Source organism: Leptodactylus fuscus, chromosome 4 (genome assembly GCF_031893055.1).
Source record: "Leptodactylus fuscus isolate aLepFus1 chromosome 4, aLepFus1.hap2, whole genome shotgun sequence".
NCBI classification, from domain to species: domain Eukaryota; kingdom Metazoa; phylum Chordata; class Amphibia; order Anura; family Leptodactylidae; genus Leptodactylus; species Leptodactylus fuscus.
This window is the reverse complement of record NC_134268.1, coordinates 122,511,174-122,525,654: the sequence shown is the minus strand read 5'-3', so window position 1 is coordinate 122,525,654 and position 14,481 is coordinate 122,511,174. Positions and strand designations below refer to the sequence as shown.

Below are 14,481 nucleotides of genomic sequence, written 5' to 3'. Positions count from 1 at the left end.
AAAGTGGCGGAGGCAGATGAAGTGATGTCCTGGCTCGTCCTCTGGAGTGCATCGCCAGCACTGTGAGCAGAGGCAGTGGCATGAACGGCGGGCGACGTTTGTCCTGCTGTTGCTGCCTGCCACTGATTCCATTGCTTGGATTCCAAATGACGGTGCATTGAAGTGGTGGACAGGTTGCTCTTCTCAGGGCCCCTACTCGATTTCGAGAGGCAAATTGTGTAGACGACACTATATCTGTCCTCGGCGCATTCCTTGAAAAAACTCTACACCTTCAAGAAACGTGCCCTCGATGGGGGAGTTTTTCTGGGCTGGGTACAAAAGGGAACATCTTCGGACATTCCGGGTCTGGCCTGGCTTCGGCAAAGCAGCTGACCTCTGCCTCTGGACATGTCTCTGCCTCTAGCTACCCTTTTTGGTGCTGCACCTGCCTCAACATCCACACTACTTTCCCAGCTTGACATCTGCCTTGTCCAGGTGGGGTCGGTGTCCTCGTCGTCCACCACCTCCTCTTCCAACTCCTGTCTCGCCTCCTCCTCCTGCACAATGCGCATGTCAACTGGCTGCCCTGACAGCAACTGCGTCTCATCGTCGTCGATGAGGGTGGGTTGCTGGTCATCCGCCACCAAATCGACCGGAGATGGAATGGAGGAGACTCTAGTGTTTGAGCATCTGGACACAGATACTCGTCTGTTAGGTCCGTGGAATCGCGAAATGGAGGGGCAGGTTGCGGTACAGTCAAAGGAAGGGAGAACAGCTCTGGGGAGCAGGGACAGTTGGGGTTATTGTTCTGGGAAGATTGGGAATTTTGGGTGGAAGGAGGACAAGACTGTTGGGTAAGAGGAGGTAGAGGCTGCCTGGCTGGTGGACAATGTGCTTTAAGCGTTATCCGACAGCCATTGCAAGACCTGTTCCTGGTTCTCGGGCCTACTAATCTTTGTACCATTCAGCCTAGTTAATGTGGAACTTTTGTGCAAAGCGCAGAACTTAGGGCCCGCCTGATGTTAAGGGACACACGCTGGTACAAGGCTCAACTCACCCTAAGTGCCAAAAACACTGCTGGTGCAAGGCTCTACTCATGCCAAGGGCCTCAATCTCTGCTGGTAGCTCAGCTTAAGGTCATGTAACTTTGTTTGGAAGGGCTCATGTTAAGGGCTAGAAAAGTGAATTTTGGAAGGTCTTACCACATCACACACACACACACACACACACACACACACACACACACACACACACACACACACACACTCAAAATGACAGTTAAGGGTGAGGGCTTTTGGAATTCCCATTGCCTATTCCATTTGTGGTTGTCATGGGGAACGTGATTTAAAGGGGTGGTTGTTACTGTTTGTTGAGCTTAAATTGGGGTTTGTTTCCATCCATTTGGGGAGTAAAGAAGGTTTCCAGGTATTTTCCCACTTTGATAGAGGTTTTTTTTGAATGTGGAAAGTGTGTAGTTGTTAGGCAGTGATGTTGGGGTAATAGAGGGTCTTTGGTGTGTTAGATGCCCCCAGACATGCTTCCCCTGCTGTCCCAGTGTCATTCCAGAGGTGTTGGCATCATTTCCTGGGGTGTCATAGTGGACTTGGTGACCCTCCAGACACGGAACACACGAACATTGAGCGGCTGTTCGAATCGAATTTCGAACCTCGAACATTTTAGTGTTCGCTCATCTCTATTAAGGACCTTTTTTTTATTAAAGAAACTACCTTAGGCTAAGGCCCCATGTAGCGGGCCGCAGCCAAAAAGCGCTGTGGGAAAAACTGCGGTGGAAACACATTGCAGAATATAATCTGCTGCAGGACAAACTGCAATATGTGGATAGAATTAGCCAAAATTGTGGCGTTTACACTACATGGGGCCCCAGCCTTACAGAGGAATTTAGATTTTTAAAGTTTGAATACACTTACCATAATGTGAGAAGATCATTACTTATATTATAAGTTCTAGAACATGTTATTTTTAGTACATCACAGGAATTTGCTCTTCATTGAAATCTTATGAGATCCACTTATTGTCTCAAGATGAAGCTGCTGTTTGGAGTCACAGTAAATGAATAGCAATTCACAATATGATGCTATTATTAGGATTACTACCTTCACAAGGGGGAGTGATTTATTCTATATTTATCTGAAGGACCATTTGACATATTCACATCATTCACTGTATATTTTTAGTGTTCTGTAGACACATTGGGGTACGTTTATTAATAGGATGGCGAGAACAAGGATTTGAAGTTGGGAGACATATTAAGTTATCACAAATTGATCCAAAGTTATCAAAATTAAGCTCAATAGCCCATAGAATACCAGAGACATTTCCCTTACAGCAAGGCTCTGGTTTGGCCACATATGAGCAGGTAAATCCCCCAGTGATCCTCCTACACAAGTAGTGTATGATACAGTACATTCACTATACTACATACAGATGTATACTGTACAGCCAGTCTATGCCTCTATATAACTGGGTAGATAATACATACTCAATGTATTGTTATATGCAGTGGCATAACTAGGATTTTTTGACATGCACCCCCGCCAAAGACCCTGACCGACTGACCCTCTCTCCCCTTCCCGCATTATGCCTCATAGTGCCCCCTGCACACAGTATTTTGGCCCAAGGTGGCCCTTGCACACAGTATTATGCCCCATTGTGGACACCCATGAGCAATTGTTATACTCTGGGGTCTTTTCAGACCCTAGAGTATAATAATCGGAGACTCGGCAGAGCATACAAACATAAAAAAATACTGTTACTTACCTCTTTCTGGCTCCAGTGCAGTCCCTGCTGATGTTAGCCATCTTCAATGAAGTATGGGACGTCACTTGAGCCGGCCCTGCATCACAATGCATAAGGACTAGAGATGAGCGAACACTATTCGAAACAGCTGTTTCGAATAGCACGCTCCCATAGAAATGAATGAACGTAGCCGAAGGTTAAGCGGCCGGCCCCCGGCAAAGTCGGTGTGTTGGCCGCTTCCATTCATTTCTATGGGAGCGTGCTATTCAAAACGGCTGTTTCGAATAGTGTTCGCTCATCTCTAATAAGGTCGCAAGCCCAGCCCTTGTGACTTCAGACACATCACACAAGTAGGCATGAAGCCTGCCTGGATCCAGGAGAGGTAAGTAACAATGTTTTTATGTTCCCCCACCTCTCCTGGGCCTCTGATCATTATACTAGGGGGTCTGAAAAGACCCCCGAGTATAATAATAGTGTTTGTGGGACCCGTGGCCTCACTTACTGATCCTGGCTCCTGCTCACAGCCTCCACAGAAGGAGAAGTGACAGTGACCGTGAGACAGAATCGGTAAGTAAATAGGGTTTTCTTTTACCAGGTAACGGCCTGTTTAAAAAACAAACAAACAAATAATCCCCTTATGTCCAGGCCGGTGGCAGATGCTATCTCTGCTACCCTGGTAGTTATGCCCCTGGCTGTATGCTGAAGAAGGGTTTGGTGACTAAGATGGCATCTAGGCACAGAGTCAGGCCAACCAATATCCTTTCTCCCTGGGTCCCATCTATTCACACTGTAGGGGTCCCAATAACCAATCCTCTTGCAGTATCTTTCTGCTGTCTGAGACCTGCTCCTGTGTGGTTATATGTATGTACCTGGCTCACAAGAGCTAAAAGGGGCTAGTTCAAGCCAAGGGTCAGTTAGCAGGCTACTGACAGAATCGCAGAACAAAAATAACCTCTCAGGGGCTAGACAGTACTACTACAGCTACTACTGGAAAAACAAATGTCCTGACAATGTTATAGGAATTGCAAATGGCTGTCAGGTAATATTTGCATATAGCTTCATAGTGGACCCCAGAGACCTCAGTCCAACACAGTATTCGGCAGCTCATGACTGCCACATGCCACATGTTGTGCTGCAGCGACAACCATGTGACCCTACAGCCAATCTCTAACCTCAACCAAGATGGCAGATGATGTGAGATGACTGTAAAACGAAATATAGTGTAATCTGCTGATGGCAGTTCAAGTTGCACTCAGGAAATGTAAATTTTCACATCCCAAAGGTTTGGGTTTTTTTAGATGTTATCTCTTTTAAAGGGAGTGAATCAAAAAGTTTGCATTAGAGAGTTAATATTTGTCATTTCCTAATATAATATGTAATGTGTTCTCTGGCCAGAGATTCTGCCTGTCCACAGGAAAAATGTTTTTTTTTTTTTTTTTTAGCCGGACACAAAGTCAATACTACAGGTGCACAGAACAAACTTAGCATTATACTTCACTAAAAAAGTGCCTGTGTCTTTAACTATTATTTCGGTTTACCCGAGGGATTCTGTATATACAAGCAAAGCAGTTTACAATGAAGTCTACGGAAAAGGGAGGGGGAGAAGGCATGAGAGAAATATTAAACAGTATACAACATTAAATGTCTTGTTTCCCTGTACATGGTTACAACCTCAGTGCAGTGCACAGTCATTTGGCAGATATCAAAGGTGTTCTTACAGCAGCGTACATTGTTTTTTCATTTAGATCAAGCCATATGGCAGTACACATGAAATGTTATTGCCTGCGATGTTCTACTGACAAATCTAGATGTTCTGGTGCTGTCTGAGGGGCTAGACATTCTGCCACATCCCTCCTCTTATTTCCCCCTCCAACTCATATCAGTGAAATAGATAATGGGTGCAAACTGGCTGCAAAATTGAGAGGACATGTAAATTGAAAATCCTATAGATATAAGAGACTGCTACTGCTGTCAAATACATAATATGTGGAATAAGTAGTGTCGTTGTGTATGTTGTCAATGGAATGGGTGTAAACATTTCAGTTTTGTGGTTTGTTCTGTATGAAGATGAATATTGTCAATACTTTATTATAATTTACAATGCCAGAAAATGGTAAGTTTGATACATTGGCAGGAAAATACTATGGCTGTGAATCAAACCTTCTGGACACTGAATGAATGAAGGCTGATGGCTGCTGGACCTGACACTAGCTAATGCAGAAACTAAAGAGCTCTCTTGGAGAGGATCTGTTCATTCCTCTGCCTCCTACACTGAAAGCTTAGAAGGATTAGATGAAGCTGGGTAGGGAAATAGTGACTAGAGGACAGCTGGAGCATATGGTAATCTGTAGATTTTCTTAGTAATCTAAAAGCTGCCAACATACCAGACAACTGGCGGGCTAAGAGGCAGATGGCAACTTTCTCTTACAAGTCTTTCAAAGTTTACAGCAAAGCACAGCAAAGTTTACTTATATAAGTTATAGAACTTAAGTGTATGTCATATCAAGCAATTACAAGGGGGATGGGGGGGGGGGGGTCATATTAACCCTATTGTTCTATTGTTGCACCAGACAACTTTTTGGATTCTTAAGAGAAGTTAAAGGGGATATACAGCCAAGGCGCATATCTTTAACATTGTGATAGTTTGACAGTTGGCTAAGAGATCTTGTAGCGGCTCATATATAATACAGATAAAATATATATATATATATATATATATATATATATATATATATATATATATATATGTTGGTAAGTGTTCAACATATGAATATGTCAATGTAAATGTCATAAAAAATACTGACACATCATGGTATCTTGGCCATGTTGTTTTTACAGTGTCTCACACACACTTATATTTTTGTCCATCCTGTATTAGTTTTTAGATTTCATTGAGCTGTTCCATTGCATAGCCCTGAGTCAGGCTGCAGGCATTGACAGATAGCGCTAGTGACAGAATTCTCAGTTACTCCAAACATGGCTCAGCAGCTAACAGATGTACCTTTATACAGAAAGCTATAATTCTATGGCTGCTTATGAAGGTCACACTATAAAAGAGGCTTTAACATAGATCTGCATTAGTCTAGTTCAGGCACATTCACTTTCATCCTTTGGCATGGTTACTGCTGCTGGCTGTTATCATGTTATGCTAAAATGCACTAATTTCCTTGACCAGGGCCTTTCTTCCATACACCTTTATATCCAATTTGATTGACTAACAGAATAAACAAGAGATATTTTTAAAGGTTATCCCTTACACATCGTATTCTTGCATCAAGCATGAAATCCTGGCCCTGTTGTATTCACTGATCCAGTAATATAGCCAATATAACTCATGAATACTGTTTTATATGTTTACTAAGGTGTCAAATATGGTACGTTGCAGTATCAGTTTTTCTTTCATTACAACTCTTGTTAACCCTTGACCATATGTAAGAGTGTTTGTAAGAATTTTCCATGTTATTGCTTTGTGTCTGTATGGGATAGATAGTAATGCTTGGAGTAGTCCTATTCCTCTGATAACTGTAACCATTAGGAACTATGGCAAACTTGCAGTAGTACAGTATACATATACAGCCTCAGAACATGGCCCCTTCCTCATGCCATTTGGACTGGTGGACTGGAATGAACAAGGCTCTGTGTGAGACAAGATTATTATATTCAGAGGACTAAGAGCCGCTCTGCTGCTTAATTTAAGCAACCCTTAGCTATAACTCACCGTGGTCACGCTAGGATATTTGGCATTGGAAGACAGCCCAAATACTCACATCTCCTCTATTTTTATCAAAGTATGTCTTCTCGTAAGACACATATCAACACCCACAGATGATATATGATCTTTGGTGATGTTGAAAGTCACTTATGGCTGTGTCCCAAATATCTTTTCCATAACAGCTATAGATTGTATTCAGACTATGGCTCTGTCTGAATAGTATGAGGTTCAATGATATTTTGACATTATATTTTGACTTTTGACTTTATATTTTCTCTTGTTGACATTTGTTCCCTTGGTTTATTTGGGCTGAGTTCATATCTGCATGAGATTCCAGTGTTGCTTTCATCATAAATGGCTGTAAAATATATGACATATAAAGATATTTTTTCTAGCAATATGACAGATCCTGTTGACTCTATTTTAAGTCAATTGGATACATCAGGCTTCGTTGGTATCTGTCGCTTAACTGAACTATGCTGCGTTACTTCATTATTAACAGAAAGTATGACATATGTGAACAGACCCTTAGTAGGTTTGAGCCGATCTTGAGATTTCAGGATCGATTTTGAAATTCGATTTCTGATCATTTTCCTTTTGAACCCGATCTCGATCCCAATTCCGATCCTAATGCAAGTCAATGTTTTTTGTTTGTTTTTCTAAGATCGTTTTTTTAAAAGCTAAAAAAAGTTACCCCAAAACACATACAAGTTCTTAGGGTGCGTTCACACGATGTAACGTGCCGCGTGATGTGGCACTTACACGGCGTGTGAGACTTTGCGTGCCGTAAACGCTCCCATTGATTTCAATGGGAGGTAGGATCATATACAACGCGTTATTTTGCGGCCGCAATATAACGTGGCGTATACGATCCTACCTCCGAAACGAGAAGACGTAAGAGGTGGGAAGAGAGCTGAAAGAGGGTAGGGACTGGGATGCTAAAGGCGGTCACCCCTAATGAAAGCATAGGTGCAGCTATAAACAGAATCAACCAGGATGGGACATGCTGGAAAACAAACAGACGCAGCACAACCATATGAAAACGTGCATAGACATCTTACCATAAGAGTCTTTCTTGCTGGAAATGTGGTCTGAATTTGCCCATTATGCCCTGGGGTTACATTCCTGTTCAGCAGCTAGTGTCTCTCTGGACTGGCTTATTAGCATTCAGAATACCGGATTCGCCAAACACCAGCAATGCTGATGCCTGTTTTTTCCCTTTGCCAACAGGTGGTTGAGCACTGGCCAGAGCACCTCTGTTGTGTCCTTTTACTTTTTTATTTTTAGGGGGCATGTCTTTTAATAAAATAGTAACCTTCAAGTAAAAAAGCAGATTTTATTTAGTTGAGTGACTGGAGAGTTCCCCTTTTTTGACGGGAACAGTCTCTCTGTTTCTTAGAAGAAAATGTAGATATAGGTTTTTTTCAAAGGTGAATATAGTTTGAGGGCAGAGCTGCAGATGTAGACAGCCACTGGTCTTCAGAAATGAATGGATGCCTTTCTGTGAAAGGTATATATAAATCTGAGGACAGAGCTGCCTATTGGATGTGGACAGCCACTGGTTGTCAGAAATGAACAGATGCCTTTCTGTGAAAGGTATATATAAATCTGAGGACAGAGCTGCCTATTGGATGTAGACAGCCACTGGTTGTCAGAAATGAACGGATGCCTTTTTAGCAAAGGTATATATAAATCTGAGGACAGAGCTGCCTATTGGATGTGGACAGCCACTGGTTGTCAGAAATGAACGGATGCCTTTTTAGCAAAGGTATGTGTAAATATGAGGACAGAGCTGCCTACTGGATTATATACAGCAACTGGTTGTCACAAATGAGCGGATGCCTTTTGTGAAAGGTATATACAGTCTGAGCACTACAACACCCTCACTAGCACAGCTAAACACCTACACTGACCCTAGCTACAACTGAGCTCCTTTCCCTAGCTAGTATGTGCAGCAAAATGGTGGCATCAGCATCATCACCGCCCTTATATAGAGGGGTGTGATGATGCTACCAACAACCAATGAGATTACTGCCCATAACTAACATGGGGCCTGCGTTTCAGGCATCATGTTAGCTGTTCCCAAAATGATTGGTCAGTAGCCAAGCATTGTGGGAACATAACCTCCGACCTCGATCCCGCCGGAAAAGATCGTGTTTAGAATTCCGCGATCGTGAAATTTACTCGATCGCCGATTGGAATCCGATCTTTTCCAAACCCGATCGTTCAACCCTAACCCTTAGATTTTTGAATTGATAATTGTTAATTTTTACACTTTTAAATAAAGTTAACATTTTATCTAAATCTTACAATAAAAATCAATGAATTACATAGTAAAGGCAGAGCTGTGCGGTGCCTTATGGTACTGTATGTCAAAGATACTTTCCTCTACATTCAATGCTTCTAGGTGTCCTACATGAAAAAGCTCTTTAGGGGCCTGTATATGATCACAGGCATATAGGGGTAAAGTAAGGCTTTGTGAAGCTCTCTGGCAGCCCTGTTTTGGCTACAAAATCTGTAAGGGTGGGTTCACACTACTGTTGTTAATGTCCATTGTTATCAAACGTCATAGGAAGGCAGCAACGGACATTAACTGTAGCAGAGGAAACCCCCCCCCCCCCACTTCCCCTTTCTGTGTCCATTCCCATTGATCCTAATGTAAACAAAATACACAGATAGCATCTGTCTAGTTGTTTACATTAGGATCAATGGGAATGGGTACAGACGGATGGGATATCAACTGTTTCCATTACTCTGGTACAGTTAATGTTCATTACTGTCATCCATCATAGCAACAGAAATTAAGATAATCCTTTAATAGTCCCACAGTGGGGAAATTTCAAAAATGATTAACGATGCTAGTGTGAACCCACCCTAATAAAGTCATGATCATGAGGCCTAAAAAATAATAGAATTCAAGCAAAATTTTATAATGTACTTTAATGCAAGGAAATAATACAATTTGTTTTTGTTCAGGAACCATTATTATGTCAGAAGACTTGCGAGATGCTTTAGACAACATGTATGATGCTAGGATACCTAAACTCTGGTACAAGATTTCCTGGGATTCTGCCACTTTAGGCTTTTGGTTTACAGAACTGCTGGAAAGAAATCAGCAATTCCGAAGCTGGCTATTTGATGGCCGCCCAAATCAATTCTGGATGACAGGGTTTTTCAATCCACAGGTAAGAGACTTCGAAAGCAACGGTTTACCATAGTAATGTGTTATTTACCTGTCACCAATCCTGACATATCTGTTTTAGTAAATACTTGCATTTTCAATGACATTACAAGTATGTAGCATCTCTCTTCATAATTCTGTAACATACCATGAAATGTATGCAGATATTGGGTGCTGTCTGAATCTGATGCTAGCAGCAGAGACTGGACAGTATGAGAGTGTGTAAGGACATTCCCTAAGGGTAACACATAGCTGACAATTCACTTAGAAATTTCTAGTAGGAGTCACAAAGAAACAGCATGTATCCCTTGACTGTTATATTAAGGAGAATACAATTATTCACTAAAACAGACTCATCAGAAATGGTGACAGATCATCTGTAAACCACATTGGAGAGTTTATCTGCTTAGAGAGGACTTCTGCTTTTTCTGTTTTAGTGAATAAGTGTATTTTCCATTAAATAGTTTAGGTGTAGTAATTTTTTTATTTTAGAAATTCCATAATTCAACATAGTCGAGGGCTTATTCTTTGCGTGACAAGTTTGATTTAACACCATTTTGGGGTACATGTAATGTTTTGATTAGCTTTTATTAACATTTTCGGTGTGTCCATGTGAAAAAACCACAATTCTATCATTTTTGCATTTTGTTCCTAGGGTGTTCACTCTGATGTAAAAATAACATGCCAAATTTGTTTGGTGGATCATTACGTTTGCAGTGACACCTTATTTATATTGGTTTTATTATGTTTTATTTCATTTACTAATGAAACTAATTTTACTATTCAGTTGATGGAGATATGTGGGGCAAGTTGTAGGTTAGTACCAATTTTTGGTATGTATGACTTTTTGATAACTTTTTATTGCTATTTTTGGAGGGAAGCAAGGTGACCAAAATACATTAATTTGCGTATTCCGTTCACTGTACAGGATTCATAGCACTATTTTTGGATAGTGCATAGACTTATACAAACATGGGAGTACCTAATAATATGTTTATTTTTTACATTATGTGTCTTAGGTGCATTTTTTAAAACTTTTAGTTATTTATTTTTTATACTTTTTAAAAATGTTTTTTCCTTTTCTTTTTCCCTGTCCCACAAGGGAATTTAAACCTGGGCCATGCTGATACCTAATGCAATGTACAGAAATGCATTGTATTGCCTGATATCAGACATAGGCTGTCTATAGGGTAGGCAGCCCGGAGGCCATTGCTCAGCCTCCTGGTGGCCATGGCAAATACTTGGACCATCTCATTGTGAGGGCGAGCTTACCCCCAAACCGCTCAGATGTCGTGATCGCTATTAATCACAGTATATGGGGGGTTAAACTGCTGGAGATTAAGCATTTTCCAACTCTGGAAGCTAGTTCTGGAAGTCACGCTATAAGCGCAGCTCCTTTGCCTGCGGCATATAAAGTTAACTATACGTTCACTGTGATGTAATAATATGGCACAGAGTGGGAAGGGGTTAAAAATATTTTCCCGTTTATTATAAATACTTATTAATGTTCCAGTTCTCTCTAAAGTACATTGTTTCGCTTTTCAAGCTCATGCACCTGTAAAATGCATGAGGTCAGGACATGTCCTAGTGTGCAATATCCTAGTGTGAACAAGTACAGAATACATTCTGGTCTCTAACTATGTGGAGTGATAATTTGAAGAACATACTTCAACATTTTTTATCTTATCAAGTTAGTAGCATAATGATCACAATGCCAACTATATACAACATATACAGAAAGTCTTCAGACCGTTTTACTTTTTGCACATTTTGTTATATATTTTGGCCGTATTCTAAAATTTAAAAATAATCAAGTTTTCCTCCATCTTTCTGCGCCCAATACAACCTACTCACAGTGAAAACAGAATGTTAGAAATATTTGCTAATTTATTCAAAAGGAAAAAAAAAATATTTAACAATAATAAAATATTGCATTGACATAAGTATTCTTGATTTTTTAAAATTTATTTTAGTACAATGTCTCAACAAAAATTGAAAAAAGTGAAAGAGTCTTAAGACTTCCTGGTTGCATTTTATTGTGATATAAGTAGAGATATATGTAGGTATCTAATAAAAAATCAAACCTTTTCCCGATAGGGTTTCCTAACTGCTATGAGACAGGAAACAACGCGAACAAATTTGACAAAAGGCTGGGCTTTAGACAGTGTGATTTTACACAATGATGTCACCAAAATGATGAAAGAAGATGTCAATGCTCCACCTCCAGCTGACATTGGAGGGGTATACATTTATGGATTGTTCCTTGATGGTGCTGGTTGGGACCGCAGAAACACTAAGCTTGTGGAAGCTCAACCAAAGGTATGGCACATTTAGAATATGGTGATGGGTGAACATTAAATCAACCTCATGAGAATAGATCAGAAAAGCAATAGTCTATATATTTGTGTACAGTTCATATAGTCACTGATGTCCTCAGAGATGCATCTGTTGTTTCCATGTTGATTTTCTTTCAGTCTCTGGGACTGAATCCTTCAGCTAATAACAATTGTACCACTTAATAATCTGACATGAGCCTTTACAGCCATGAAAGCATCTGGGAAATTCAGTTTTTGTGGCTTATGTTTTAACAATCAATGAGGGATCTCTGCTTGTGAGCTGAAGCAACAGAATGGGCCTGACACTGTAAACGCTGCTGGGGCAAGTCACAATTCAAAGATAGGGAAGAAAGAATTATTACTGGGGGTGGAAGGGCTGAATTGGCACAAAAGTGCACAAATAAGAACTCTGCTTGTGGGCTGAAGCAACAGAATGTGGCATAAACTTAAAATGCAGGTGCCCCAATCTATCTATATCTAAAAAGAAAGCATAGACACGCAGGTTCTATCATGCTGTTACAAGTAGAAGAGTGGCTCCACTCACCCCAAGGGCCTCAAACCCTGCATGTACAAGGCAAAAAAATGACCCAAGGGCCTGACACTATGCTGGTGTTAGGCTCCAGTCACAGAATGGGGCATAAACTTGAAATGCAGGTGCACAAATTTAACTACAACTCAAAAGAAAGCATAGACAGGCAAGTTTTATCATGAAGTTACAAGTAGAAGACTGGCTCAGCAAGTGACAGTTGGAGTTCATTGTGTACACTCTATGCCACCAAAAATGCTAACTGGGAGGCATACTTGTACCCCCTCACCAAACTTAACTAAACCTTAGCTGGGGGAAGCCTCCACTCACCCCAAGAGTCACAGGTCCAACTCCTACACCCAATACGTGTAAGGCGCAGGGAGATCGGAGAGGACAGGGCTGTGGTAGGCCAAGTACTCATGCAACATGCGCCTATACTTTTCCCTCCTGGTGACACTAGGTCCCTCAATGGCGGTGTCCCACACCTTGGAGAGTGTTCCCTTGGTGATTGTGGACCGGATGGCAGTTGTTAGCCTCTTTTAGGAAATCTCCAGCGAGAGTTGATGGAAACATTTCCATCATATTCTGCACCAGGTGCTTGTAGCAATCATATATGCGATTGTTCCTCTTCCCTACCAGAATGAAAGACAAGATGTTATTTTTATACTGGGGGTCGAGAATTGCAAAAATCCAGTATTGGTTGCTCTCCATGATGTGAACTATGCCTTTGTCTCTGGAAAAGCAGCCCAACATAAATTCAGCCATGTGTGCCATAGTGTTACTTGGCATGACTTTTCTGCCCCCACCAGAAGGGTCACTCTCCATTTCCTCCACTTTCAACTCCCCTTCACACCATCCGCGCTGAAGCAATGGGATGCACTGAACTTCTCCACTAGCTTTGTGTGGGGCAGTGACATCAAATGCTACTTCATCCTCCTCCTCTTCATCTGTCATCCAACGGTGAGAAGATGACAGGAGTGTGCTCTGAATGTTTTCTGGCTAGCAGCGGCTACTTTAGACTTGGCCGCACTTTCACCAGTATATCAGGCACAATGGGGTAGGTTTTTAAAAACCTTTGCAACAACAAGTTGAAAACGTGGACCATGTGTGGACCGTGTTTGAGTCTGGAAAGGTCCAAAGCTGCTACCAGGTTCCGGCTATTATCACACACGACCATCGGCGAGAAAGACATTGCCATTTCATCTAGGATGGCAACCCTCACCTCGGGGCAGTTTGTTTTCTGTTGGCCAAGCTGAGCTTCAGCACGACCTGCTGACGTCTCCACATGCCAGTGCTGCAGCGTTTACAGCTCGTAGGAGGGGTCGATGTTGCAGCGGAGGAGTAGTCTTTCTGAGAACCCCTGGCATGAAATTTGGGCTGGGAGAGGAGATAGGCCGCCCCAGTTTGCGAGCCAGGCCCAGCCTCCACTACATTCACCCAGCTGTCATTAGAGAGAAGCAGCGTCCCTGACCGCATGCGCTTGTCCATGCTTCGGTGGTCAAGTGGACCTTAATTATAATAATAATAATAATACATTTTATTTATATAGCGCCAACATATTCCGCAGCGCTGTACAATTTGTAGGGTTCAAATACAGACAGAAAGATGCATTACAAAGAAAGTCATTTCACACAATGGGACTGAGGTCCCTGCTCACAAGAGCTTACAATCTATGAGGTAGAGGGGGTGACCCAAGAGGTAGCAGGGGCGGCATTGCTTATGCAGAGGTCAGACACTTTTGTAACAGAGGTGACTGTCATTACATAAACATAAGACTTTATGAGCCATCAACAGTCTGCGTCAAACATGACCCTGAGGCATAGTAAGGCCTGAGACTACAATGGATATATCAGGGACAGATCTATTAGATGGTGGAAAAAACAGTAGTAGTTCAGTCTTGGAGAGATTTAGTTTCAGATAGAGTGAGGACATGATATTTGAGACAGCAGAGAGACAGTTGCTGGTGTTCTGTATGAGTGCAGGGGTGATG

General features: G+C 41.7%; 1 protein-coding gene across 1 annotated transcript in view; it reads left to right on the top strand.

Annotated features, from left to right (window-relative positions):
- LOC142200556 (dynein axonemal heavy chain 5-like) overlaps positions 1 to 14,481 on the top strand; it is a 384,102-nt gene that overhangs the window by 362,156 nt on the left and 7,465 nt on the right. The window contains exons 74-75 of the mRNA XM_075270991.1: positions 9,425 to 9,633; positions 11,727 to 11,948. Coding sequence (XP_075127092.1) covers positions 9,425 to 9,633; positions 11,727 to 11,948 — 431 coding nt within the window. The remainder of the gene's footprint in view (positions 1 to 9,424; positions 9,634 to 11,726; positions 11,949 to 14,481) is intronic.